General features: G+C 48.9%; 10 protein-coding genes across 10 annotated transcripts; 4 read left to right on the top strand and 6 right to left on the bottom strand.

The window, feature by feature from the left end:
• Nucleotides 1-1,649: 1,649 nt before the first annotated feature.
• N7447_000367 (uncharacterized protein) lies at nucleotides 1,650-4,895 on the top strand (the record flags this gene model as incomplete). Its single annotated transcript, XM_057224643.1, has 6 exons — nucleotides 1,650-1,767; nucleotides 1,825-1,982; nucleotides 2,050-4,137; nucleotides 4,209-4,364; nucleotides 4,421-4,743; nucleotides 4,796-4,895. The coding sequence occupies 6 exons, from the start codon at nucleotides 1,650-1,652 to the stop codon at nucleotides 4,893-4,895; spliced, it is 2,943 nt and encodes a 980-aa protein (XP_057088659.1).
• A 739-nt stretch (nucleotides 4,896-5,634) lies between these two features.
• Nucleotides 5,635-7,348, top strand: N7447_000366 (putative l-fucose permease; the record flags this gene model as incomplete). The annotated part of the gene is made up of 6 exons (XM_057224642.1): nucleotides 5,635-5,769; nucleotides 5,820-5,920; nucleotides 5,974-6,191; nucleotides 6,265-6,609; nucleotides 6,670-7,106; nucleotides 7,160-7,348. The coding sequence occupies 6 exons, from the start codon at nucleotides 5,635-5,637 to the stop codon at nucleotides 7,346-7,348; spliced, it is 1,425 nt and encodes a 474-aa protein (XP_057088658.1).
• Nucleotides 7,349-9,871: 2,523 nt separating this feature from the next.
• Nucleotides 9,872-10,386, bottom strand: N7447_000365 (uncharacterized protein; the record flags this gene model as incomplete). The annotated part of the gene is made up of 2 exons (XM_057224641.1): nucleotides 9,872-10,144; nucleotides 10,279-10,386. 2 exons carry the CDS (start codon nucleotides 10,384-10,386, stop codon nucleotides 9,872-9,874), a joined length of 381 nt encoding a protein of 126 aa, XP_057088657.1.
• A 1,319-nt stretch (nucleotides 10,387-11,705) lies between these two features.
• On the bottom strand, nucleotides 11,706-14,593 carry N7447_000364 (non-specific serine/threonine protein kinase; the record flags this gene model as incomplete). Its single annotated transcript, XM_057224640.1, has 5 exons — nucleotides 11,706-13,978; nucleotides 14,042-14,189; nucleotides 14,243-14,360; nucleotides 14,424-14,452; nucleotides 14,543-14,593. The coding sequence occupies 5 exons, from the start codon at nucleotides 14,591-14,593 to the stop codon at nucleotides 11,706-11,708; spliced, it is 2,619 nt and encodes an 872-aa protein (XP_057088656.1).
• A 670-nt stretch (nucleotides 14,594-15,263) lies between these two features.
• Nucleotides 15,264-16,694, bottom strand: cdc43 (protein geranylgeranyltransferase type I subunit CDC43; the record flags this gene model as incomplete). The annotated part of the gene is made up of 5 exons (XM_057224639.1): nucleotides 15,264-15,400; nucleotides 15,453-15,561; nucleotides 15,611-15,945; nucleotides 15,993-16,038; nucleotides 16,098-16,694. The coding sequence occupies 5 exons, from the start codon at nucleotides 16,692-16,694 to the stop codon at nucleotides 15,264-15,266; spliced, it is 1,224 nt and encodes a 407-aa protein (XP_057088655.1).
• Nucleotides 16,695-16,819: 125 nt separating this feature from the next.
• Nucleotides 16,820-17,773, top strand: N7447_000362 (uncharacterized protein; the record flags this gene model as incomplete). The annotated part of the gene is made up of 4 exons (XM_057224638.1): nucleotides 16,820-16,906; nucleotides 16,927-17,109; nucleotides 17,205-17,627; nucleotides 17,702-17,773. The coding sequence occupies 4 exons, from the start codon at nucleotides 16,820-16,822 to the stop codon at nucleotides 17,771-17,773; spliced, it is 765 nt and encodes a 254-aa protein (XP_057088654.1).
• Nucleotides 17,774-18,024: 251 nt separating this feature from the next.
• On the bottom strand, nucleotides 18,025-18,795 carry N7447_000361 (CFEM domain-containing protein; the record flags this gene model as incomplete). The annotated part of the gene is made up of 3 exons (XM_057224637.1): nucleotides 18,025-18,374; nucleotides 18,498-18,627; nucleotides 18,712-18,795. The coding sequence occupies 3 exons, from the start codon at nucleotides 18,793-18,795 to the stop codon at nucleotides 18,025-18,027; spliced, it is 564 nt and encodes a 187-aa protein (XP_057088653.1).
• Nucleotides 18,796-19,278: 483 nt separating this feature from the next.
• Nucleotides 19,279-19,923, bottom strand: N7447_000360 (nuclear transcription factor Y subunit beta; the record flags this gene model as incomplete). The annotated part of the gene is made up of 1 exon (XM_057224636.1): nucleotides 19,279-19,923. The coding sequence occupies one exon, from the start codon at nucleotides 19,921-19,923 to the stop codon at nucleotides 19,279-19,281; it is 645 nt and encodes a 214-aa protein (XP_057088652.1).
• Nucleotides 19,924-21,327: 1,404 nt separating this feature from the next.
• On the top strand, nucleotides 21,328-23,338 carry N7447_000359 (putative MFS transporter; the record flags this gene model as incomplete). The annotated part of the gene is made up of 6 exons (XM_057224635.1): nucleotides 21,328-21,534; nucleotides 21,611-22,000; nucleotides 22,063-22,530; nucleotides 22,579-22,987; nucleotides 23,037-23,204; nucleotides 23,268-23,338. The coding sequence occupies 6 exons, from the start codon at nucleotides 21,328-21,330 to the stop codon at nucleotides 23,336-23,338; spliced, it is 1,713 nt and encodes a 570-aa protein (XP_057088651.1).
• A 399-nt stretch (nucleotides 23,339-23,737) lies between these two features.
• N7447_000358 (uncharacterized protein) lies at nucleotides 23,738-26,050 on the bottom strand (the record flags this gene model as incomplete). Its single annotated transcript, XM_057224634.1, has 1 exon — nucleotides 23,738-26,050. One exon carries the CDS (start codon nucleotides 26,048-26,050, stop codon nucleotides 23,738-23,740), a length of 2,313 nt encoding a protein of 770 aa, XP_057088650.1.
• Nucleotides 26,051-26,935: the final 885 nt, after the last annotated feature.

Here is a 26,935-nt window from a genome sequence, read left to right as displayed (position 1 = left end):
CGAGCCTGCTGGAAGCTCCAATTAACATACTCCGTATGCGGAGAGCCCTCGCCAGAACTGGCGCCAGATGAAGCACGTAAACGAGGAGCTTTTGGATCTACCAGAAGATCGGTCAGAATAGCTAGCCAAATTGTTGTATGTCTTTGGAAGCAGACAAGAAGCCGAGGGAATTCCTCGACTTATGTGCGCCTCCCACTGGGCGCAGCATCCTTTGTGTCATACCGAAAAAGGCAAATTTGAAGAAAGTGAGACGGTGTAGATCATGGGGATGTTACGTTAATCGGGGATGGCCTAGGCGTGGGCGAAGCCTAGGGGTGCGTGAGATTTAGCATATTTCCTGGTTTTCTCTCGAATGGACACCTGACTATAACAAGTGTTACAATATAGTGCTTCTTCCGATCTAAGTGTCTTTCCCTGGGCAAATGGTAACTTGCGGTCAAGCTATGTCTCGCTGAAGTTGGAACATGAACCAAGAGTCAAATATGCAAAGTCCCACTCTACAGTTAGAGGCATTGCTTTCTGCTAGATGAATCATACCGCCCAGCACCTGAACTTTAGGTTTGATCAGTGAGCGGCAAAGTTTAAGAGACTTATTTTCCTCTAATAGTGGCCCAAAGTGGCTTGGAATGAGCATTTGGCTAACTTAAACCTAAGGCGAGGAATTCAAGTGACAGAGGTATCAAGCGATTGGGTGTTGGCATTTGATTAAAGGGCGCATTACTTAAGGGCGAAATAGATAATCAATAGGTAAGCAATGCAAATGAACTTTTGTTTCTAGCGTCAGCCCTACGGACAAGGGTATGTTAGCGTGCTTGTGGAGATGCCATACTTCATGCATCTGACAGGGACTGTGCTTTAGCCTTGGAAGCCAACTACAAGTGGGCCGAGTAGGATCACATAGCTTGACCTGGATATAACCTAGAGCATAGCTCATATATGAGCACGTCAAGAGTTATACCATGGCATAAAGGCCCAAAGATACTCGTAGCAAAGGTGTTCATTAGGTCGATTTGGAAGGTTGGACACCCACTTTAGGCTAGTGTATGCAGAGGACCAAGTTGCCAAGATTATCTGATGCTAGGCAAGAAAACGATGCAGCCTAGAGATGCCCCATAAGTGATTTGAAGGAATAGATTGGCGTTCATGACGTTGCAGCCCTACGAGAGGTTCTTTAAAGGTCTCCTCTTCACTCCAAGAAGGTACAATGATGAATTAAGAGACTGAAGATGTAAAAGGTGGACAATTATAAGTACTCAGAGCGCGTTTATACTCAATAGAAGACAGAATAAAGAAGAAAAAAAGAAATTATAGCGGAGAATCGCAGACCCGCCCGTTCAGCCCTGTAGACCCCTCCACTCCGGGATAGGCCCGTGCTTACTCAGCCCCTGGAATCAAATGGATGAGAACACGTTGACTTCCCCCACTGGAGGTTCCCCAATTTGAGCTTTGATCTTCATTGCTCTGCTACTTTTTTTTAATATAACCCGGTCCCTCGCTTTGGGCTTTGGTTTTCTTTCTCTGTGTTGCACAGGGCATGTATCTTGCTTAACAACAACATCGTTTTCTTCCTTGTTTACCCCAACTATTATCCATCACCTCTCGGCTATTGCAATTGATCCTGCTTATTGCCGTTGAGGGTGTCCGCGATCATGGAGAACGCCTTTCTCCGTACTCCAGCCGAGTCGCTGGAGCACTTCAAGGTGACCGAGCAGACCGGTTTGTCGCAAAACGCGGTTTTGAAATCCAGACAACAATATGGACCGAACGGTTAGTTCACATTCCGCAGATTGATGACCTCAGGACTGACATTTGCTGTTTACTTAGCTCTTGCGGAAGAACCTCCGACTCCCATGTGGGAGCTGATTTTGGAACAATTCAAGGACCAATTAGTTCTTATCCTTCTTGGATCGGCCGCCGTGTCCTTTGTGCTAGCTCTGTTTGAAGAGAGTGACGATTGGACTGCATTTGTTGACCCCGCTGTTGTAAGTGCCTATATATTCTTCATTTCATGTGTTCTGTCTTGCTGACCGAGGCGTGCTTTGTTCACAGATCCTTACTATCCTCATCCTCAATGCCGTGGTCGGAGTGACCCAAGAAAGCAGCGCAGAAAAGGCAATTTCAGCTCTCCAGGAATATTCGGCCAACGAGGCCAAGGTTGTCCGTGATGGACTGACGCGAAAGGTCAAGGCCGAAGATTTGGTTCCCGGGGACGTGATCCAGATTGCTGTCGGTGACCGTGTTCCCGCCGACTGCCGACTGATCGCCATTCACAGCAACAGCTTCCGTGTCGACCAGGCCATTCTGACTGGCGAGAGTGAAAGTGTTGCAAAGGATGCCCAGGCTATCAAGGATATACAGGCTGTCAAGCAGGACCAGCTTAACATGATCTTCTCTGGTACCACCGTTGTCAACGGTCACGCTACCGCTCTCGTTGTATTGACCGGTGGCTCGACTGCCATTGGAGATATTCACGAGAGCATCACTTCCCAGATCTCCCAGCCTACCCCTTTGAAGCAGAAGCTGAACGACTTCGGTGACACTCTCGCCAAGGTTATTACCGTCATCTGTGTCCTGGTTTGGGTTATCAACTATGAGAACTTCAACGATCCCGCGTTCGGTGGCTGGACCAAGGGTGCTATCTACTATCTGAAGATTGCTGTCTCTCTTGGTGTGGCGGCTATTCCGGAGGGTCTGGCAGTGGTCATTACGTCCTGCCTGGCTCTGGGTACTCGCAAGATGGCCCAGAAGAACGCAGTTGTTCGGTCTCTTCCTTCTGTCGAAACCCTGGGCAGCTGCAGTGTGATTTGCTCTGACAAGACCGGAACCCTGACCACTAACCAGATGAGCGTCGAGAAGATTGTTTACCTGACCAGCTCCGGCACTGGCTTCGAGGAAATCGACGTCGAAGGCACTACTTTCACTCCCGAGGGCAAACTCACCTTGAATGGCAAGGCTGTCGAGAACTTGGCTGTTTCTTCATCAACTATCGCACAGCTGGCTGAGGTCACTGCCCTTTGCAACGCCGCTACTCTTTCCCACGACCCCAAGAGTGGAGTCTTCTCCAGCATCGGTGAGCCCACCGAGGGAGCTCTGCGTACTCTGGTCGAGAAAATTGGAACCACCGACATCGCCTTCAACCAGAAGCTTTACCGTCTCTCTGCATCCGAAAGACTGCACACTGCCAGCGCTCACTATGAGTCCCGTCTTCCCCTCAAGGCCACTTACGAGTTCTCCCGTGACCGCAAGAGTATGTCTGTTCTCGTTGGCGAGGGCAAGGAACAGAAGTTGCTGGTCAAGGGTGCCCCTGAAAGCATCCTGGACCGTTGCTCGTACGTTATTCAAGGCGCCAATGGATCTCGCGTTCCTGTGACCAAGGACCACTTGAAGCTTCTCTCCGAAGAAGTTGTTGAGTATGGTAACCGTGGTCTCCGTGTCATGGCCATCGCAAGTGTTGACGGTGTCTCTGGAAACCCTCTGTTGAAGAATGCCACCACGACCGAGGACTACGCCAAGCTGGAACAGAACATGACTCTCATTGGTCTTGTCGCAATGTTGGATCCCCCTCGCCCTGAGGTTTCTGATGCTATCAAGAAGTGCCACGCCGCCGGAATCCGTGTTATTGTCATCACTGGTGATAACCGCAATACCGCCGAGTCTATCTGTCGCTCGATTGGTGTGTTTGGTGCCGACGAGGATCTTACCGGCAAGAGTTACACGGGCCGTGAATTCGACGCTCTTAGTGAAAGTGAACAAGTGCAGGCCGTTAAGACCGCTTCCCTTTTCTCGCGCACTGAGCCTACCCACAAGTCCAAGCTTGTTGATCTCCTTCAGTCTTTGAACCACGTCGTCGCCATGACCGGCGACGGTGTCAATGACGCTCCCGCTCTCAAGAAGTCTGACATTGGTGTCGCCATGGGTACCGGAACCGACGTGGCCAAGATGGCCGCTGATATGGTCTTGGCTGATGACAACTTCGCTACCATCGCCGTCGCCGTCGAGGAAGGTCGTTCCATCTACAGCAACACCCAACAGTTCATCCGCTACCTGATCTCTTCCAACATTGGAGAGGTCGTCTCTATCTTCCTGACTGCTGCCCTTGGCATGCCTGAGGCTTTGGTCCCCGTTCAGTTGTTGTGGGTTAACCTTGTCACTGATGGCCTGCCTGCCACTGCTCTGTCCTTCAACCCCCGGACCACGATGTGATGAAGCGTCCTCCCCGCCGTCGCGACGAAGCCCTTGTCGGCGGCTGGTTGTTCTTCCGCTACATGGTTGTCGGTATCTATGTTGGTGTTGCCACTGTCTTTGGTTACGTCTGGTGGTTTGTCTACAACTCCGATGGACCCGGCATTTCTTTCTGGCAATTGGTAAGTTGATAATGTTTTTAAGTATTAATTCTGTGTTGCTAACACGGCCAATCCAGTCCCACTACCACAAGTGTGCCTCTCAGTTCCCCGAGATTGGCTGCGAAATGTTCAGCAACGATATGAGCAAGTCGGCCTCCACCGTGTCTCTTTCCATCCTCGTGGTGATTGAGATGTTCAACGCTATGAACGCGCTGTCCTCCAGCGAGTCCCTCCTGACTTTCTTCCTGGGCAACAACCCCATGCTCATCTACGCCATCACCCTGTCCATGCTCCTTCACTTTGCCATTCTCTACGTTCCCTTCCTCCAGAACTTGTTCTCTATTCTGCCTATGGACTGGAATGAATGGCAAGCCGTGTTGGTGATCAGTGCGCCTGTGATGTAAGTGCCTTGTTTCTGCTTCAAGGAATATCCTACTAATCCATACTCCCAGTTTGATCGACGAGGTCCTTAAGTTTGTTGAGCGTCTTCTCTACAACACGAAAGCCGTCAACCCGGCCCAGAAGGGTGCCGGTAAGCCCAAGCGGGCTTAAATGGAACTATTTTGGCGAGAGCCTCGATACGACCCTACCTGCCCGGTTATCTGCCCGAGTAGGCGATAGCCGGTGTGTAATAGAGATAGATGTACCTGATTGGCTGCATATTTTGTCGCGCTTTGAATACGAGATTGCATCGATTACCCATGCCATCATGGCCTACCGATCCGTAAGGAAAATCTTTGCACTTGTATGACAGTGTATTCCGTACCCTTCGTAGAAAAACAGCTTTGACGTGTCGATCTTGGCGGGCCCCACATGAGGGTGATCCCCCCAGATAGTATATGATGTGATGCAGCTGTGATCCTGGAATGAGCACGGTTGTTACTAAGTATGTTTGTATGGGCATAACTAGAAAGTCCTTAGCTGTTTAGGGTAGCATGCTCGGAGTAACATTCCACCAGACACGGGAGAGCCCCATAAAATGGCCGGAATGTCATCCCGCCCTTGTATATAGCGTCCCCATCCATGTAACGCTGTCGCCACCTTGTCAAGGGTCTAAAGCGGGGGGTGTCAATCAAAGTTACCTTCGAGCCTCGGGGCAACTCCGTGCTGTGAGCTTTGATTGGGTGATGATCATCGTTTCTCCAGGGATCATCTAGGACATTTCCCCGGACTGGGGGAAAAGTGTGGAGTTTGCGGAGAAAAGGGTGTGACCGTTGTTTACTCAAATCCCCCGGGATCCCTCTGATTCCTTCTATTTTCTCTATGCTGTCTGTCTTTGTTATATTTCAAGATGGGCGTCAAGGAATTCCTCAAAAACCGTTCGTCCTTGCGCGTTAACAATCGCGCGACTACTTCGGCCGCTACTCTCACTCTGCGACAGAGTCTGTGGCCATTGACTCTAGTGACAATCTTGTTCTTCTTATGGGTATGTTACACTTCGTTCGAACACAATCCTCCTACTTAGACGTCAATTAGGGCTTTGCGTATGGTTTGCTTGATACCCTCAACTCGCATTTCCAGAAAACACTACATATCGACCGGACCCGCTCAGCGGGTCTTCAAGCTGCCTATTTCGGGTATGACCTCTCCCCATAAGCTACATCCATAGAACCCCTCTAACAAAAACCAGCGCATACCCCCTAGCCTCCCTCGGCTACGCAAACTGGATCCTCCGCAACTATGGCTACAAAACCGTCTTCATCTTCGGTCTCTGTCTATACGGCGTCGGAGCACTATGCATGTGGCCTGCAGGACTAAACCAATCCTTCGGCGGTTTCTGCGGTGCGACATTCGTCATCGGATCAGGTCTCGGCTCTCTTGAGACTGCAGCTAATCCCTACCTTACCGGTAAGACAATTAACATTCCACACAGAATCATACATACAGTAGAAACTGATCTCCGCCTCTTGCATGTGTCTAGTCTGTGGTCCACCCCGCTACTCAGAAATCAGAATCAACTTCGCCCAGGCCTTCAATGCAATCGGCACAGTCGTCGGCCCGGTCCTGGGCTCGTATGTGTTCTTTACAGAAACAGAAGACGATGTGTCGGCCCTGCAGCGCGTGCAATGGGTCTACCTCGCCATCGGTGTCTTCGTCTTCCTCCTCGCGGGTGTCTTCTTCTGTTCCAATATCCCTGAAGTCACGGATGAGGATATGGCATTCCAGGTTGCGCAGACGCATGTCGATGAGCAGGATAAATCTTTCTGGAAACAGTACAAACTGTTCCATGCAACTCTAGCACAGTTCACATACACAGGTGCACAAGGTACGTGTATTCCACCCCGCTCTATCTTATAAACCCGTTATCCCAAACTGACTATTCCAGTCGCCATCGCCGGCTACTTCATCAACTACGTTAAAGATACATGGCCGGGTACATCCAGCGCCACAGCAGCGAAATATCTCGCCGGCGCACAAGGCGCGTTCGCGGTCGGTCGATTCCTCGGCTCGGGAATTATGAAGTTCGTGCGTGCGCGCTGGGTATTCCTGGTTTATTTGTCGTGCACGGTTGCTTTCCTTGCTGCATCAGTGACGCAGACGAAGCAGATAGGTCTTGCCATGTTATTCATGACGCTTTTCTTCGAGTCCGTTTGCTTCCCGACGATTATGGCGCTGGGTATCCGTGGTCTCGGACGTCATTATAAGCGCGGCTCTGGGTTTATCGTTGGCGGTGTTTGTGGTGGTGCTGTTGTCCCGCCGATTCTCGGTCATGTTGCTGATATGCGGGATAATACTGGATTCGCGTTTATTGTTCCGACTATGGTATGTTGTGTCTGCTCTGGAATCGAGTTGTATTGGGTTGCTAATGATTGTAGTTCATGGTCGTCGCTTGGACGTACGCTATTGCAGTGAACTTTGTTCCGTCGTATACCAACACCGTGGATAAAATCGGTGAGAGCGAAATTGGTCTTCAGGGTTCGACGAAAGATGAGGAGGCTGTTATGGATTATCATCTTGGTGAGAGTATTGATGAGAAGCACCAGACTGTTCATGTGGAGCGGTAGATGGGTGTCGTTTGATCTGCTTTTAGTATCTCTTCGGGGTAATGGTCAATGGTTTAATGGGTGTTGGTATTTTTTATTATGCTTTGCTCAGGATTATTCACTTTATGGATGGATTACCAGATGATACAATGATGCTTGATTGCCAGAATGAGTGTGCTTTTTAGTTGTAACTTGACATTCTCATTCAATGCAATTGTGGATCACCATATATAGCTTCTCTCGCTGGAATTGGCTTGTAGTGAAGTCCAAATTGGGAAGCTTAATCCGCAATGTTGCGATTCAAGTAATGTAATTTACTCACCACAATAAAAATTTTGAGTTATATCTCAGTCTATATATGGTAGTGGGGGAGAGGATTATAAGACCCCTAAAATAGGCCAGCCTAAGTAATAAGAGCTAATAACTTATACCGATAACCCCTAAGCCTCGGCGTCGTAATAGCCTTACCAATCATTAGAATTTCCAGCGTCCTGGACATAGGTAAATCGGAACCGAACGTAGAACCTAGCTTTAAGACCTCTAGTCATCCAGCTCTCGGCGCTTACTAGCACGCATGGAAGGCAAAAGAGAGCTTGGTTAACCGAAACGGAAAGCTGGCGGCGAGTGTGGATGATCGGGGGAGGCATCTTATCAGTCTGGAAGAAAAGAGTAAGTTAGTCTTTGGGTGACAGGAGTGAGAAAGCCTTAGGAGTAAGAGTAAGGTTTTGAGGTCTGAAAGGAAAGGGAAAGGTATTGGATATAGGGGTCGTTTGGATCAGTAGGAAGGAACTTACCTTGGGGTGAAAGAGGTGAAAGGAGCAGCAGTCTTCTGAAGCTTGAGGCCGCTGTTAAGCTAGGAGAAGAAGCTGAAAGAGTTATGCTGAAAGCAGATAAACTGAGAGAAGAAGCTTGGCAGGGTGGTGAAAGGAAGAAGTTTGGGACCTCGACAACGGGTCCATGCAGCAAGAAAGAAGGCCGTATTTAAGATCATGACACTCCTACACCTCTCTGAATTGACTTCTTGGGCAGCACGCCTAGATTCTCTTGTATGCACAGTTGGGTGTGAAGAGATGAATGTAGTAGATCTGAGCAGAAGACATAAAGCCCATACCGGCTTCACGTCGGGACAGTCCCGGGTTTACTCACCGTTGCATTACCACATGAATCTCATGAGTGTTGATCTGGAGCAAGCAATTTGTATGCTCTTCATGCTTCTTATCCTTTCTACCCCGTCACAATGTGATAATGTCACAATCCGAGACATTCCAATTGGCCACAACGCATAGCTATCCCACACAAGGTGTGAAACAGCCAAACCAACTTCAACCCATAGCCTCATCTCTTATCAGTCTGGTATTGAAAGTAATGAGGATATTCGTCGAGGATCCTCTAAGACACCGAATCCGCCAAAAAGAGATGTATGAGCTGGTTGCCAAGGGTCTCAGCTTTTCTGGCAATGTTTTTGTTCGATCACTCATGACATTCTGAGAACAGAGAACGTATAGGGAGGTCGACAAACCAAGAGTTTCTGATAAGCTCACATAGTGGCTGTATCGAAATGCTTTGTGTTTTCCGTGTGGAATCCTGGAAGGGAGGGCACTCGCATCTTGGATCACTATTTTGGTGTCCCATTATCCCTCTGGGAGTGCTGCGTAAAGCCGAGACATTTCGAGCGGACCATATCAAATATCGCAACGTGGGATTCCATCCCTTGGAATGTCTCAATCTCTTGTACTTGTATTTGATCGCACTCCACGAAGAGCCGTTTGTGCGCTCGTGTGTTCAAGGCTTCGTGGTAAATCCCTTATCGGGGTCGATCTGCGTTCAAGATAATCATTATCTTGCCGAGTTACAGCCAAAGGGCAGTCAAAGTGCGGACTCTCAGAGGTGAGAATGAGGCGAGTTTGACCCTTTCCCCCCATGGCATATGAAGATGCAGCTCCATGAACCTTTTCACGGCGTGAGGATATTTCATCAGCCTAGGGAGGCCGGATACACTGATTTCATAGTTCAGCAGCATATCATCTTGGCGGGTACCTCTGAATCGAGAATGAAATGAGTATGAAGTGAGATGGTTTCTCCTGTCCAGTGTATAGGTCTTGTATCCACCCATCGAAGATGACTGTGTATGGAGCGGTTCCATATATCTGAGGAGTATACTCTTAGCATGTGTCATCGTATAAAGCAACACATCCATCTATCATACCTGATAAATAATACTTGGTGCATTTTATATAGAAGCTAGATGCCATATATGAGCTTTTGGCTGCAGCATAATAAGTGAGGAGAGAGAGGAAGAAAAAGAGACCTGTGATTTTTTACAAACAAACTGAAGTTAAATAGCCCATGGAAATCTGACAAACAAGGGATCAAGGAGTCAAAGAGTCAAACCTGTCAGATGATGATAGAGGACTAACAATTTTGAGATATTGGAAGCTCCATGGGAAACGCAAGTAGTTTTATCGAATAGATCGCTTCTTTCCAAAGACGACGTCTCAGCAAAGGCCATCTCTTGGCATCATCAGAAATTATATCGACTCGGCTCTACCCGATAGTTGGAGAGCTTGTATGGGGTGTGTTCCACTCGTCAGTCTCTGCCATTGCGACTGGAATCCTCAACTTGGGATACATCAAGCGAACTACCAACTCATCGAATGCCTGGGTGAATGGTCGAGTTGCGTTGAATATTTTAGCGCCTGCGTCGCGTAGGCAGCTGTTCATCGGCTGCCACAGGGATTCTGTTGTAGGGTGTATTTCCTTGTCGTCCGTTAGGTTGTCTGAGGGACCAGTGGGTTTCCAGAAGCACGAGCGAATGATCTATAATCCTCGAGAGTCAGATGGTGGTTTGCTTCTCCGGATTGATCACGTTGGATTGTGAGCTTTGGCAACAATCCAACCATCTCATATTAGCTGATCGACATGGAATATTGGTGGTGCACATTCAAACATACCAGATACGGTTTCAAATCACCAAAATTTGAAACTATTCTTCCTAGATTGATGCTGACTGAGCTCTCATGGGCGAAGGCACTCGTCGATTTGTGGTGTGGGTAACTCATTCTGCAACAGAGAAAGCTGATGGCTGATGCTTTCTTGAACTCCTATGTCGCGGAAGTTTTGCATTGCAAATCTCTGCCTGGAGTGACAAATGCCGTCTCGCCCTGATTAAAGATTTGCAGGAGCATACGCGGGTATACTGAGCGAGTTGAGGATCCCGAGATCCCATCGCACGGTGAAAATGGTGTCAATGGTCTCTTGGGAGGAGCCTTTATGGCATGACAAACTTGTTATAAGGTAAGGGGAGGATCCAACCTTCATGAAGCCTGGAGATGGGAGGTGCGAGACTAGTCGGTGGATGGACGGTGAGGGGGGGGACGGTGGGCAAGGAGCTTGAGGATGAATAGTGGGAAGTGGTAGTATTTGAATTTGAGGTTGAGGTAGAAAGGAAGGAGAGAAAGTGAAGGAAGAAACAAACAAACAAACAAAGAAAGAAAGAGACCTGTGAAGGTTATAGTCACTGCCCTGAGCCTCTTCACTTCTACGTTCTACTATGACTTGGTCTTTAGGCATGCGATTCTTGCTCATACTCCCTTTGGTTTCCTCCGATTGAGGTCGGACTCTGATTCAATCCACGCCGATTCACCTGCAGCTATTAGTTTAGCAATTGCTGAGAAACGAGAAAGAGGTGAGAAATAAGTGAGCTGAAATTGTGCCTCTTATGGCAAGTAAATATTTGAATCCAAACTCCCGAGCAAGGAGGAAGCGGACTTGATTGTATCCACGTCCTGTAAATCCAAGAGGGTTGTTCATCCCCTACTATATCTAGGTTTTGGTTCTCTAGAATAAGGCGTGAAAGGGTTTTGTTTATTCATCAAGCGGGTTGTGGATGTTTTAAACGGGAAAATGATGTGGAAATGGCGAGGTTATAGTTTGGGATTGGGGATATCAAAGTTGGTATTGGTCTATGCAATTTCATTATGCAAATATTCTGTTGCTGCAAAAATCCAGCGAGATGATATGGGACAGAGTTCTATATGAGATAGGGGAATTCTAGGCAAAAGCCACCAAAATCAAGCGACGGTCGAATCGTCATGAGGAGTAAAGGAAATGTAGGCGGGAAAAGCGCTTCAGGGAGGTAGGAAAATGTAAAGGAAAAGGGTGGAAGAGAGGGAAAGAGAAAGGCATAGGATGGATCCAATATGCCGAAAGAGACAGTCCAAAGGAAGTGAAAAACGAGAACGCGCTGTGTAAGTGGGGGTATAAAAGATCTATCGTCTAACTAAATATAGGAATAAGGGATCGTGGGGTGGGCAAGGGAATACCCGAATATAATGCACATAAAGGAAATTGCAAGGAAGCTGTCGGGTTGACAAGGGTATCATTCAGCGACGCCGGTTTTGTCTGTGGCATCAGATGGCGAGCGCAAAGAGGAGGAGCGAGGAGGGCGAAGGGGGCTGGTTTCGATATTTTGAATAGGAGTGAATGGCGTTCTGCCGCTCGTGGGAGATCCGGGTGCGTCTCCTGGACGATCATCGGCAATGACAATATCACCCGGTGTACCAGGTTCGTCGAACTCATCGACTTCTTCAGTTTCTTCCTCGATCCCTTCGACATCTTCCTCTTCCTCGATAATTTGGCTCTTGCGTGCAGCAGGTCGCTCTGCCACAACGTCAAGACCGTTGGCAGTCAGTGGCTGACCGGGAACGGGGGAGTTGACTGCCCCACTAGACATTACCAAGTTAGTGGTATGGATCATAGGACCCTTAAAGAGAGATCTCTTTCGCCTAGCAAACACCAGGCTTGAAGAAGGCGAGTAGAGTAATGGCGCCGGTACCGCCTCATTGAATGATGACGACATCTGACCTGGGTGGTCCGTAATCTCTCGAAGTGCTCCGCCAGTCCCTCTCACCAACCGAATATTGCTCGGAAAGCGGGATGAGGCACCTGGAGTGGTGGGCAGGACTTTGATGGATGAGTGAGGGGATTTAGAGGCTCTGGCAGTGGGCGTCGAAATAGTATCTACACTGTTGGAGGAAATTGAAGAGGCCTTAGAGTGAGCACGGGCGTGATGAATGCTGCGGATCGATGATACAGAGGAAGATGTGGATTTGCGTCCTCGTAGTCCGGCCGATGAACGCCGATAGGATCCGCGTGGTGTGATAGGTGAGGGCGAGAGTGAGTTTCGATGACTGTTATGACCGGTGTTCAATGGCCGCGGCTGGCGAGGGTAAGAGTGGCGGTTTTGGCGGTATGAGGCACTGCTAGGAGCGAGGCTGCTAGCATTGGAGATTCGTTTGATCTGTGTGGGTGTCACCACATCTTCCCCTGTAACCTGGCTTGCCGAGGACGACAAGGTGGCAGGTTTCTTTCCAGTATCTTGACTCTTCGCCGGGCTTAACTTATCGGAAAGAAACTTGCGCGAGCCTGTCGATTTGGCATGAGGAGACCGCGCTCTCTTCGCCGACTCTACAAACCAGTGCTTGAGAGACGCTAGTTGGCTGAGTATCGGATACTGATGACGACGAGTAGTGCGACGCCGGAAGATACCTTGATGCTGTGTCAACTCCGGCTGTGATGCGCTAACATGTAGCACGCTGGGCCGTGATCGCCGTCTGTCTTTTGGCGGGGGAACTGGGCGGCGGCGTGTCGAGTTATGGGACCGGATAGAATCTTTGTCGAGGGGCAATGGTGGCGTGGTAACTTCAATTGGGAATACTGGAAGTGGTTCAGGAAGCGCAGGAAGATCCGGCACTGCCAACTGGGATGGCAAGCTTCTTCTATCTCGTCTCTCACGATCTCGCAGCCCTGAGCCTTCTTCCTCCACTTCCATTAGAGCCGATGATCGTTTCTCTAGACGACTGCTCGCAGCACTTAGACGACGGAGCGTTTTTGCTTCAACGTCCCGCTCGCGACGTTTGCGCTCTCTCTTTCTTTCCTTCCGTTGCTCTTTTTCAATCAGCAGGGCCCACCAGCCAGCCAGTGGGTCGCACCGCTGAGCCATGACATTTTCAATAACCTCGTCGATGTTGACTCCAGCGCTTTTCATCCGCTGCAAGGTAGTCTTCTCTAGTGGCGTAGTAAATGGCGATGGTCTTGGGATTTTCAGGATTGCAAGCTGTTCAGGAGCATGTTCCGCAAGGAAAGGATGAGCCAGGATCTCGTCCAGGCTGGGTCGAATCAAAGGGCGCTTGGACAACAAAAGATTGATCAAAGCTTTGGCATCGTCCGTGAACTTTTCGTTGAAGGTCGGCTCGTCTGACAATATGCGCTTCTTGGTGATTTGGTCGTCATCGTCGTCGTATGGCAGCTCGCCTGCCAAAAGCGCATAGAGAATGATCCCCAAGCTCCATACATCCACTTTTTCACCCGCGTATTTCTCTCCTTTCAGCATCTCGGGTGCGCTGTAGCATATCGTCCCACAGAATGTCTGCAGGTAGCTAGCTTTTCCTTCATATTCACGCGTAAACCCAAAATCGCATAGCTTGACGTTTTCTTGTTTATCCAGCAAGATGTTTTCCAGTTTCAAGTCGCGATGCACACAGGATCTACTATGGACATAGGCGACCGCTCCCACCAATTGGGTAAATATCCGCTTCACCTTCTCTACCGGTAATGGGCCGTGTCGAAGGAGGTAGTTGTAGAGTTCATCGCCTGGAACAGACTTTTGTCAGTATGTTTCTCTGAGGGTCTTCTGCCATGCGCAAGCCAACGTACCGGGACAATACTCCAACACAAGCCAAACGAGGCTCTCCGTCACCACCACTTCGTATAACCGCGCGATATGAGGATGTAGGAATTGGCGATGGTGATGGATCTCGCGCACGAGATTGGTGTCCTCCTTGCTGGACGATTTGAGCACCACCTGCCGACTGATCAGCATTGCCTCCACAACTCTGTTCGCCTGACATGACCTACCTTGGAGCCATTGGTGAGCTTGTGCGATGCGAGATAGACCTTGCCAAAGGACCCTTTCCCAATCAGCCTCCCCAGTGTGTAATTCCCTACTGTCCGAAGATCCTTGGAGGAGAACTCCCTGCAGAGAAGCACCATGTTAGCGCAACTGGCTATCCAGACTGGAATCGAATCGATCGCTTACTCAAGAAGTTCATTGTAGGAGTTGGCAAGCTATCGAGAAATTTGAGTTAGCCATAATTCCACGGACTCTGCGCAAGGCTCGAATAAAGGAATCCGGGGCTCCTATGTTCCATGACGCACCTTCTCCTTTTGCTTTTGGCTTTGAACCCCCGCTCTTGTTCGGGGCGGCATATGTTATGATTGCCAAGTTTTGTCGACAGAGTCTCTGCGCGTCAAGGGGTGGAAAGGGTTGTGCCGGGGTGCCATTCAACGGGGCCGAGATACGCGGATAAGCGGTACCCGGAGCGATCGAGAAATTTGAGAAAGGGGTAGGGCTCGGAAAGATGGCCGGATAATTAGACTGCAAAAGATGAACGGAGGGAAATTGCATACACAAAGGCCTTCGAAGATTCCAAGACGTCAACGGGAACGTGGACCGTGTGGAGAACTCGGGACTTGGACTCTCCTTTTTTAGGGGGATTCCGCTATTATCTTGTTACAATATACAATATCCCGCTATTTCAGGCAAATTATGGTCGGACTTCGTTCCTGTTTAGGCATCTGGGCATGACGCTGTTCACAGTCGGCCCTTGTAACTCAATTGGCTAGAATGGCAGGCTTCGACTGTAGCCCTGAAACAGATAAACTATTCACAATCGTCATAATCCTACAACATACAAGAATATGGACTTACTGCCTTACTGCCTAAATTCAACCTCATCCCTTACTTGTGTATGGTACAGGTACAACGTACGACACCGACGCCCGATTAATTTAGTCGACTGCACCTATTGGCTGATGCGTGCTGACATCAGCCAATTGGAGAAATGGCTGAACAATCGTCATATTATATGCATTGGTATCATATGCTTCGCCAAGGCAGCGATTCAAGATGTCGCACTGTGCGTTCACTGGAACCCATCGTGGGATCGACGGGACTGAGTCCCGCCTCACCCTGGAAAGCCAGGGACACCATGCCAAAGTATGAGTGAAGAAGGTCTAAAGGTTTGATTAGCAATGTAGTCACGTTATCAGCATGCTATCAACTTACCAGGAGGATCCCCCGGCCCCTTCCCAAACCCACCGACAAGATGTTGGGTCTTTTCGAGCAAGTATCGACGATTGCGAACTTCATCGACCACGGAATACTGATCAAGCATCTGATATTCGTGTTATTAGACAGTCAATACTAACCAGGGAGTCACCTACCATCAGTGTCGCTCCGTTCCAGAATGAATAGCATGTGTCGGCGTATTTATTACATCGGCCGTTGAACCCGGCGCATGATATTGTGTCAGCCGCGATGGGTTGAACATTGGGTAACCCGCGGACTCTATCGTCGAGAGATCCCGTCTCTGCCACCTCGGGCTGTTCATCATCGTCGTACGCGTAGGATTCCTCTAGCTGGGCTGTTTGCCTTGAAGCCAGCCATGTAATCAAGGCCTCGAATTTATTGGAGCCTGTAGATAGTAGGGGCAGATTTAGATCGTTAGAGGTCCGGCGCAAGAAGTCTAGGGAGCCAACCGCGCAATACGTGTGTCCACCTATCAATTGTCAGATGAATTCAGCTGGGAGAGAGGGAGACACAAACTATGCGATTCACAGAAAGGAGACTCAGCCATGCCACCGTCGTACGTCTGTTTCGTCAGACTGTCAGCATTCCAATCGCGGACCAACCCTCAAAGTCTCCACATACCTGGCACGCCTGAATAAATGAAACAAAACCCAGTACATCAATATCCGGTATACCCTCAAGCCCTGTCTCATTCCGCCCGCGCAGGATGTACCGGATGCCGGCAGCACAGCAGCAGTATCGCAAATCGCGAGCGCCCCCTACATGCCCCCCAGGACCGACAAGTTCGCCGAAGCTTCCATCGGCGCGTTGGACTTTGGGAAGCCACTCAAGACACTCCCGTCGCTTGACACGCGACAGGTCATCTCCGAGGATGAGCAAGTTGACTAGTGCAAAGAATGTCGCGGGGACATTAGCTGGATCCCAAGCTTCATTGTCTTTATTGCGCTTCTCCGGTCCAAAGTCTGTGCCTGGGAAGCCACGGAATCCGCCCGAGGGGACCTGGCAGTGGTAGAGCCAGTCGATGTACCCTTGTCTTTCCTCCGGTGTGGTTTTGCTCTGGAGAACGCCGAGTACGTCCAACCCCGAGAGGGTCAGGTAGGCGAGAAGCATGCGATTAGAGTCATTGGAAGTGTAGGCGGACGGGAGGAAGGTCTTCAGGCATCGGAGGTAGTATTTAACATGACGCTCTGTGTTGAAGGTTGGGTTTGGGTCGGTCATTGTAGAGGATGGGGGGTTGGACCACTATGTAGTAGCACAAGAACTGGGCAATATTCCAGTGCAACCTATTTCATCCAATTTAGAGCGTGCATCAAGTCGTAAATCAGATCCAATCAATCAGCGCAATGTTGTGTTGGTGGGGGAATCTCGACCGGAGCTGCTTTTCCCCACATGTGTCGCGGCCAAAAAAACACTCGGACCAACTCTCCAAGGTATTTCCGTGCCTGTTTAGAACTTCCTCTTGTCCACAAACTTGTACCATTTTGACTCGCTCATCATGGTTCTTATTTCATCCAAGACCCTTATCCAGGCACATGCCGTGTTTATGGTTGTCATCGCCGGCTACCTGATCAAGAGTCCGGAGGTGATCACCGACTGCGATCTGGTGTTTATGATGGGAGAGGCCTTGAAGATTGTACGACACCAACACCTCCGATTCACAAGTCCATTCCTACTCTATTGGGATGGAATCTACCTAGATCGAATTGATTGCTAACGCCCATGATACAGGACTTTCCATCCCTGTCAAGCCCGCAACAATCCCCCTTCACGTTTTGTGCGGTACTCATCTTCGTCGAGGCCATGATCGACCTCGTCCTGCTGTCCAACATCCCCTTCCATGAAGCCCTCGATGAGGCTCTCCCCTATATTCGGCCTCTCCGAAATGGCAACCTCCCCGCCGAAGATCTGCAGGTTCTACAATCATTGCCCGAATACATCACCAAGTCCTTGACGATTTACTGGAGCGTCTGGATCGCAGTTGCTGCGTCTCGCTTTGCTGTGTATGCTGGAATTGTGTTTTTTATCTACCAGGGCAGAGGTGACCACCTGGCCTCGTCTTATACAAGCGCTGCGGGTATGGGAGGCCTGGACCGCCTGAAGAACCGCGTGGTCTTCAGCTTTGCTTTCTTCGAAATGATGTTTTGGTTTTGGGTAAGTGTATTGTGTCTTGATCGGTCAGGTTTGACCCTGTCGGTTATTTTTCATGCTAATGTGCTACTATATAGAACTTTGCTACCCTCCGTGAAGAACGCCAGGAACGCCTGACCAAGCTGCTGGAGGATACCCGTGAAATGTGAACGTTTCCACTGGTTCCTTAGTATTTCTTTCTATGAGTGTATTATTACTTTGAGATATACCATCGCCATTGAAAGCGATGGCACTTATACACCGTGTACCAGATCAATTCAGACTACATCGTGGATAAAATAAGACACAGGTGCATCCTCAGCCAGTTTTCGTGTTTCCATTCATTCCATCATCATGAAGGCATCTCAACGTTGCTAAACATACTATATCTCCTCCCTGAAATCACGCAGCACGCTTCATCCTAGATCAGAATGGCGAAGGCAGCCGCAGCACCAGCAGCAGCCACGAGCGAAGAATCTCTGTGGCTAATCGCAGCAACGCCAGTGCTAGTCGCCGCAGCAGAGGCGGACGAAGCAGTGGAGGCACTGTCCGAGGTCCTGGTAGAAGTGTTGGTGCTCGTCAGACCAGTCGACTCCGAGGTCTCAGTGCTAGACTTGGTTCCAGTCTCGGTGGAGTTGGAGCTAGTGCTGGTGCTGGTGCTGGTACTGGTGCCAGAGCTGGAGCTCGACTTGCTGCTCGAGCAGACAACCTCGGTGGGTAAATCGGTCACACCACCCCGGGCACAGATTGACTTGGCGACCTTGATGGTTGCTGTGGTGGAAAATAACATATTAGCCAGCTGTACGTGTTCTGCTATGCATCATGCGTAGTCGTTTGGAATAATCTTGCACTTGCGTGTTCAGTTGGGGAAGAGGGGAAGGGTGTGGAACTTACTCTCCTGGTCCGCCTTGGAGCATTTATCAGCGACGCAGCAGGCGACATCTCCCAGGAAGGACTTGGACTCGCAAATGCATTTGAAATCAATGCCGCAGCTCTCGGGGATTGAACCTGTAGCACAGGATTTCTATAGAATGGATTGTTTAGCAGACGGCACATTTGGCACATTTGGCACATTTGGCACAGTTGTATGTTGACTGTAAGCACATACCGAGCAGTCGGGTAGATCACCCAAGCCTTGAGCAGCGGCAGTGGTCAGCAGACCTGCCAGGGCGAAAGTAATGGCGAACTTCATCTTTACAGATATGGGGATGTTGTATAAAGTAAGTTATTGGTAGGGGAGGAAAGGTGAGAGGTTTTGTTCTCCAACTCAGGTCCCCAGGTCGTGGTAATACACCAATAGATAGGTCAAAAATACACTAATACGCAGATCAACCATCGGTACATGTATTTCCCCGCATAACCCTCCAGCTTTGGGCTTGGGTTTCTCCACAAAATTCGGTATAGAGGTATTTTTGAAATGATTGGATATGAAATATCAGAACTCCTGGGTATTTTACATAGGGGGGTATTTAACTGCTCCACCCCACGTCTATCTCTCCCTCTTTCTATGTCAAGTAGTCGAGATACCTACCAGTGCAGATGAACATTATAGAAAGCAAAGATGTCCCCACTTCTCAAACTTCAGTTGAAATCGATAGCGTCGGTGATCTCCAGAACATGCAGCCGATATTGAAACTGGCTGCAGCGTCCCTCGCCGACCCCTTCACGTCATCCACTAGTATGACTCGCCGCCTGCGCCGTTGTGAGGCTGGCCAACTATGGGCGGATAACCGTAGGCAGAGGCGTCTTGCTCAGACGGATCAAGACTGAGGTTCGACATAGAGTTTGCGCCTTCGGTATTGGGGAACCCTGTTGGACGAGCTAGTGCAGGTCCACCTGCACCCGGACCACCAACCGGACCTCCAGCTCCATATCCAGCGCCAGCGCTTGGGGGTCTCTGGTTGTCGCCACGGGCTGACTGAGTTTCACGGTACTTGGATAGGTAGATCTTGAGTGCTTCGGCGTAATTCTCAAAGCCCAGCGAAGTCATGGCGAATAGGATGTCTTCGCCGTTGACGGTTTTGCGCTTCTCTTGTTGGCATTTCTCCGAGGCTTCACTCGTGATAAATGAGATGTACTCGCTCACACATTCCTGCATGCATTCCTTGGCTTCTTTTGCGATCTTCGCATTGTCGGGAAGGGCAAGCTTCATGATACGAGCCACATTGGCAATCGGAAGCCACCGATCCTGTTCCTTCACCTCAAACTCGCCTTGGTGTCCATGCGCGTCGTGATGATCCTTGTCTATGTGGTCTTGCTCTTCTCCCGATTGCGCCTCCGGGTCAAGATCGGGTTCCTTTGGAGGGGAAGTCGAGGACATGATGTAAATTGGACTGGATATGTGTAGTGGATTTTGGTTTTGCGTCAATGCTTGTGCTTCGCGTGCGCGCTCCACAGTAGTCTCAGGTGAGGAGAGCGTCAGCTCGGGGGTTGGGATTTGGTAATGATGCAGGCTAGAGCTCCTCGGGGATGAGGGTTTGACTTCAATATGGAATGCGCTCGCGTCGTAGCTGCTGTGGAAACAACGCGCCTGATACCTTCGAGTCTAGCTCTGGAGGCCATTGATAGTGATGTGACACCAGTGGTCACCTGACATGTCACCTGACTATAGATGGTCACGTGTATGTATAGATGGGCACGGAGTATGTCTCAGTCCCTTCTCTGTATATTTTTTTTGTATCGATAATATTGTGAACGGCGATGTCCGCTTTTAAAAGCGAGTCTACGGTATTAGGATATAAACCAAGGGCCGTTGCTATAGACCCGATTGATAAACAGGCCTCAAATTGTTTAAGACTCCACCATCGTGTATTGGTATTTCCTAGAATTACCTGCAAGGTCTGGGCGTAGATGTGGATATTGTTGTTTGGTACTGTGGCAATTTATTTGCCAACTATATTCCAAGTACAGACCTCCCATCACCTTACTTCCAACAATATTTCACTTCCATGCCGTCTGTTTTGTTTTTATGACGATCATTCGGGTTGTACGGCTTTACACTCTATACCAATCGTAGGGTTAAAATGGGAAATCTGCAAGCCTCCGGTCAGCATTATTCTGTTCCCTCTACAGTGGACCCCCTGATCTCAACACCTAACTTGTGGGTTTGGGGCTGTGTGCTAAAGACAGTTTCGAGCTATTTCATTCTTGCAGAGATCTACCTGCACCTCGGTCGAAGATCCAACGCTTAACGAATGTGATGCCTCGGTCCAAGCGCGCCGATCCAAGCTTTCCCCCCAAGGAACCAACTTCGTCAGTGGCTCAGGTTTCCCCGCGTTTTGGGCGTATCGTATATACTGCACGGTTGGCTTAAAGGTAATAGAATCTCCAGTGGAGACTTGTATTGTACAAGGATTTGGAATTCGCCTCTTATCACATTCAAAACAATCACAATGCAGGTTACGCCCACACTCGGGGCCTTAACATATCGACCGAGCTGCTTATCTTTCAGGTTAGTTATATTTTAGGACTATATTATAGTCCTAAAAATTGAATATGTCATCCTTATTTATAACAACTATTTATTCCTATTGGCCAGCTTTGCACGTAGCTTCCTTTGGATGGTCGAAACTTAGCCTGAGTTGCTATACTCCGTACCCCTCCTGACTTTGTTTTACTTTTCTATTTAAACCGCTGCATTACCTACAAGTGCATCACCTACAAGTGCGCCGTTAGCTTCCTGCAATAATGGGTCTCGGAGTACTGGAAGATACAAAGCTCGCGCATGTCCCAGGTAATATTCCCCTACCCTGCAATTAAACCCAGCGTGGCTCATCACAACTTCAAAACGCCAGGTACCTCCGATATCTACGAGCAAAACAGCGAGGCGAGCGACCAGACCCTGGGCGCCTCAGGCCTTAAATGTGACTGGTCGGGCAACCAGCCGATTATCCTCGTCCCACAACCGAGCGATGACCCAAACGACCCGTTGGTATGTGCCAGAGAGAAATGCGCCCCATGACTTGGTCCCATAAGCACACAAGACCTGACCCAACCGATCGCATTAGAACTGGCCGTTATGGCGACGCGATATGATCCTTGCCATTCTGTCCTTCGTAACCATCCTCTGCACAACCCTAAGCTCCATCCTCGCCGCCAATACCGTCACCATCGCAGATTACGAGGAAATAACGTTCACAGCAGCCGCTCTGTTGACTGGATATCACCTGTGCGGTGTCGGTGTGGCGGGGATTCTCATTGTACCAACGGCTCGAGTCTGGGGGAAACGTCATCTGTTCCTAATCGGCCATGTGTTGATGGTTATTAGTTGTATCTGGGCTGGGGTTAGTGGAAAGAACCAGAATAGTCTCATATGGGCACGGGTATTCCAAGGTGTTGCATTGGCGCCGTTTGAGGCGTTGGTCAATGCCTGTGTTGGAGATCTTTATTTCGTTCATGTAAGTTGGGCCTTATTTCCCCAAAGGTTTAAGATACAAGGAGACTAATAGAAATACCACAGGAAAGAGGAAAGCGCATGGCAGTATCCAATGTCGCACTCTTTGGCGCAGCCTTTCTAACGCCCGTTGTGGTCGGGAAGATCACCAAGTCCATGGGATGGCAGTGGTCTTTCTACTTTGTCGCAATTTTCCTCGGCGCTTCGTTGCCACTGATGTTCCTTTTCGTGCCTGAAACTGCTTTCCGGCGCTCTGATTACTTGAACACCGACTTCAAGCGAACTGGCGGACAGGGAGAGTCCATGGAGTCTCATGCTTCGCTCAGTGAAGTGTCCAATGATGATACCAAGGAGCTTAGACCGGTGGAAGCTGGTCTAAACGAAATCCCGAGAACTGAAGCCGCGACAACAGTCCCCGAGAAAGATTCCTTCGCTAAATCGCTTAGGCTTTTCAATGGACGAAAGACAGATGAGAGCTTTTTCAAGCTGCTACTTCGTCCATTCCCGTTGTTCTTCCATCCGGGCATCTTCTGGGTAAGCAACCCGTTTCACATTTGATTTCACACACTGACGAAAGTCTAGGCTTGTCTTATCCAAGGCGTTGTCATCGGATGGGCGGTTTTCGTTGGTGTGGTTCTAGCAATTGTGTTCCTTGGACCTCCGATGTGGTTCGAAGAAGACAAGACTGGATATCTTTACACGGGTGCCTTCATCGGTTCCGTTGTGGGTCTCATTCTGTCTGGTTTGCTTTCTGATTCCATCAACAAGTTGATGATCCGGCTCAACCACGGCAAATACGAGCCTGAGTTCCGGATCCTTTTGGTGATTCCTCAGCTCATTTTCTGTGGCATCGGACTATACGGGTTCGGATGGACTGCAAATAATGTGATGCACTATGGCTGGCTACTGCCAGACGTATTCTTTGCATTCCTGATCGTCGGTATGGTAATGGGGGCTGTTGCTGCTTCACTATATATCGTCGACGCCCATCGTATGTGAACCCTCAGGCCTTGTGTAGAAATGATTGCTGATATTACTAGGCGAGATGGCCATCGAGGCATTTACCTGCATGCTGGTTTTCAAAAACATGTTCAGCTTTGTACTGACCTTTTTCGCCTACAAATGGTTTGCACACGGGGGCATCAAGCATACCATGATTATCATCGGTAGCATCCAAGTGGGCATCTGCTTGTTAAGTATTCCCATGTGTAAGTTTACTAAGTGCGGAACCAATCTTCAATATCTGCCTGACTAATATTTCCCCGGTATAGATGTCTTTGGGAAGCGGAACCGGTCTTTCTTTGCGCGTCATGACATCCTCGAGATGCTTCATCTCCGGTAATATGATGGCAATACTGGAAGTCTTCAGCAGTGCAGAGAGCGGGTAACTATAATACTACACGATATGAACAATAGAGCAAAGTAAGGATATGCTACGAGACTTCGCATATCTTTACACAATTCGATACTACAAATGGCTGAATCACAAATTTTACCTTTCCCACCTATATTAGCCGGGTGACGATTAATTAGCCGACGAAAATGAACACTTTACAATGATGTTGTCATGAAGGCCAAATTTCTTTTCGAATAGTTCATGAAACACGGTCATAGATCTAATTCTCGAAATGGACAATAAACTTGACTAAATAAGAATGATAGTGCCTACTAATGAGAACGCAGTCCAGATAGCCGTCAGTACCCCAATATGAGGGGGACAGAATCTATATCCGGTTAGTTATTATGTACCAAGTATGTAGGTAACGGGAATGGATACGTACTCTTCCGAACTAAGACCAATAAATCCACCCCAAAAGAGCCACTGCGCAATCCAAAGAAGGAGCATGATGATGACCGTAGCCGCATACAATCCCATGAAGGCTTTCCGGGAAACCCGGCCATGTTTGTCTTCAACAGAGCAAGTGCCATAACCCGTGTGATCTCCCCCCTTGCTCTCTATCAACGGTGTTTCTTCTGGGCTCCTACCCTCGCTCCTTATCAACAGTGTTTCTTCTGAGCTCTGAATCTCCATTAACCTTGTGCAACGTTCATCCAAGTAGGCCATCAGCTCCTCAACCTTCCATGTTGCTTGCTTGCCTCCCTGCCACTCTAGTGTATCGAAACCAGATCCAGTCAACCTGGTCATCCTACCCATAGCCCGTATTAACTGAGTGATCACCACGCTAACGATAATAAGCCACACCAGTGCTCCGGCATACATAACTTTTGCAGATCCCCCTTTCTCCGCTCCATCCATGCCTCCAAAGTAGAAATAGTGTTTTCGACCGTAATGAACAGTTATAAGCATGTAATATGCGGATAGAAACTGGAGGATTACTTCAGCAAGTAGCGAAGACGCGGTCACGAAGAGCCTCAACTCTCCAAAGGTTGGTACACCAATCAACAAGATTGTCAGCCAAGTAGGCCGAGGCATTGAGCTCCAGAGAAGCATTAATTGAATGATTGGAACCTTCTCATACCCAGGGGTTTGTTGAATAAAAAGGAGACTGAATAAGTTTGCAAGGAGTTGCAGAGCGGCGATTAATGTTCCTTTGACAAGCCAAGGCCACGGCTGCGAGTTGCATGGAAAGAGTCGTGCGATTCGATGTACTATGTCTGTTCTCTGGCTGAGAGATACTGCAAGGAAAGTAGCTATATTGACAAGAGCAAAGCTTGTGAGTTTCGACTCATTCGAGGCACATATTTCTGTTTCTCCGGTGTCTCCTAAACTGGGGGTATGGGTAATATCTGAATCGTTGGATGGCTTCAATGTCCAACGCCATGGGATCATGTCGAGGGTGGTAGGGACGGCTAATTGACGCCAATTATCTGGCAGACCGTGCCAGTCCTGCACATTGCCACAAAGATCATGGAGCCATTTGACATAGTCAATTCGGGTCTCAAATATCTGGCACGACCCTCCGCAGGAATCGTAGCTGATGTTGCGACAAAAGCAAGCCCTGTCAACTGCGCGCTTGATTTTGCAGTAGCCACCGACCTCACAAACATCAGTTGCACACTGATCAGTAAGCTCGATCACCTGCTCCGGAATATCCGCAACGCATTTGGGCCAGTGCCAATCTTCGACGGGAATATACGCGAATTGTGTGGTTTTGAGTGTATCCGTCCAGTTCTCGGGTAAGGATGTCGACCCACAGGTGGCATTAATCCAAAGACGCTCCTTCGTGAAGTCCAGTTGTTCCGACCCTGAACAAGGTTCCTTTTTGTGATCTATATTGAAGGCGTTGCAGAAGCAATCTTTATCAAAATAGTCGCCATCGGTGATGCGATGCAGGACTAGATCGTAGATGCGACGCTGGACCAGATCATAACCAACAGTTTCAAAATCCAGAGCGACCATAGACCGTAGCCTTTCACTATATTCCCAAGGACGAGCAGCGTTTCCGGTGTGTTGGGTGGTACTTGTGAAACCACAGGAGGCCATTACATGTTGAAATGGTTCCATCGACAAAGCAGAAACCGAGTGCGTCAGACATGTCGGTGCATTGTGAAGCACGCCAACGGCTGCGTATCCTTTAGCTAGGGAGTCTGGGGTGAGATTCTGCAGTCCATTCGCGTCGCCAACATCAGCAAGCCATGTTCGACCGCTGATATTATGAATCCATAGATACAACTGCGCTTTGGCGAGAACTGATCGACCACAGTATGGGAGATAACTTTTGATAACGTCGGGGGGGAATGCGATGCGGAGACAGCCGAGTTGAGTCAGCCATTGGTGATGGGTGCAGATAAATCCAAAGTGGGAGGTGCATCGCTTGGTGGTGCATTTTGTCATCGCACGGAGCCAGGTGGACTGGTCTTGCTGAGCGATGCACTGTGGCATAGGAGCCAAATCTTCAGGATTGACCCATCCATTGTGGTTGCTTTGGGGCAACAAGATACTGTCCTCCTCATCATACTTCACGGTGGTGGTATGGATCGATTCGGCGGTATTGATGTTGGTGCCAACGATAGACGGAGACTGTAGGAAACTAGCTTTCGCATCTACCCCGTAAACCCCAGCCAACAGCACAAGATAGGTAGATATTTTCATCTTGCTGTCAAGACAAAGAAGTAGTGTGAACAGAAGGTCTTTTTGATGTGCGAAACGATACTACAGTGCGGGGGTTGGCGATTTAGGCCGATGTACAGTACTCCAGGGTTGTTAGCGCTGTGTTGGTTTCAAATGTTCTTTTTTTAGAGTCTTTTTACCCTTGAGATATGGGTGTTTTTTTAATATATTTTTATTACATCGAAAGCACTAAACTACACCGGATGCATTCAAATGTATAAAATACTATCATAAAGTATACTACAGGTAAAACCTGAACTGGCGCACTCGCGGTAATAGGCTGCCGTAGCTGAAGGTCGCTTTCTATGGTCAAGTCTATGGTTGTTTGGGAGAGTAGGCTCTTGTCTCTAATTGGCTATTCTCTATTTTCTGCTGCCCCTCTTCCTCTAGATCATTCGTTGCTGATCTGGAGATTTTGTGTCGCCAGAGCATACCTCTCATTTCTAGAAGATATATCGGCCATATGGTAAGAAGAGCGAGGACTGCAAAGAGAATAAATCATCATCCTGGACCAAGTTTCAAAAGATGGACATCTAGCAGAGGCCAATAAAAAAAAGAAGAACAAGAGATACGGTCATATGCTTGTATCTATCAGCATAGTCTTGGGAGAAAACATCTCTAATTGCCACATAGTAATGGGGAAAGTCGGTGCTCTTTCTGCCACTTCTCGAAGTCATACTTTTGATGAACATGGCGATACCTATAGGAGACATAAAAAGATATCTATTAGTCGGGCTGACTCCCTTAAACTCACAGTACAGGGCGACTACAAGTTTCCATGTCCTTGGTCACAAGTTTTTATTGGGAGACCTCATCAAGGCGCAGATATCTCTATCTCCTGGATATGCGGGAATACCAAATATGCTC

The sequence above is a fragment of the Penicillium robsamsonii genome (assembly GCF_028829455.1).
Source record: "Penicillium robsamsonii strain IBT 29466 chromosome Unknown utg000001l_segment0_segment0, whole genome shotgun sequence".
Taxonomy (NCBI): Eukaryota; Fungi; Ascomycota; class Eurotiomycetes; order Eurotiales; family Aspergillaceae; genus Penicillium; species Penicillium robsamsonii.
Note: the sequence above shows the minus strand (reverse complement) of the source record. Positions and strands in the feature narration are given on the sequence as shown.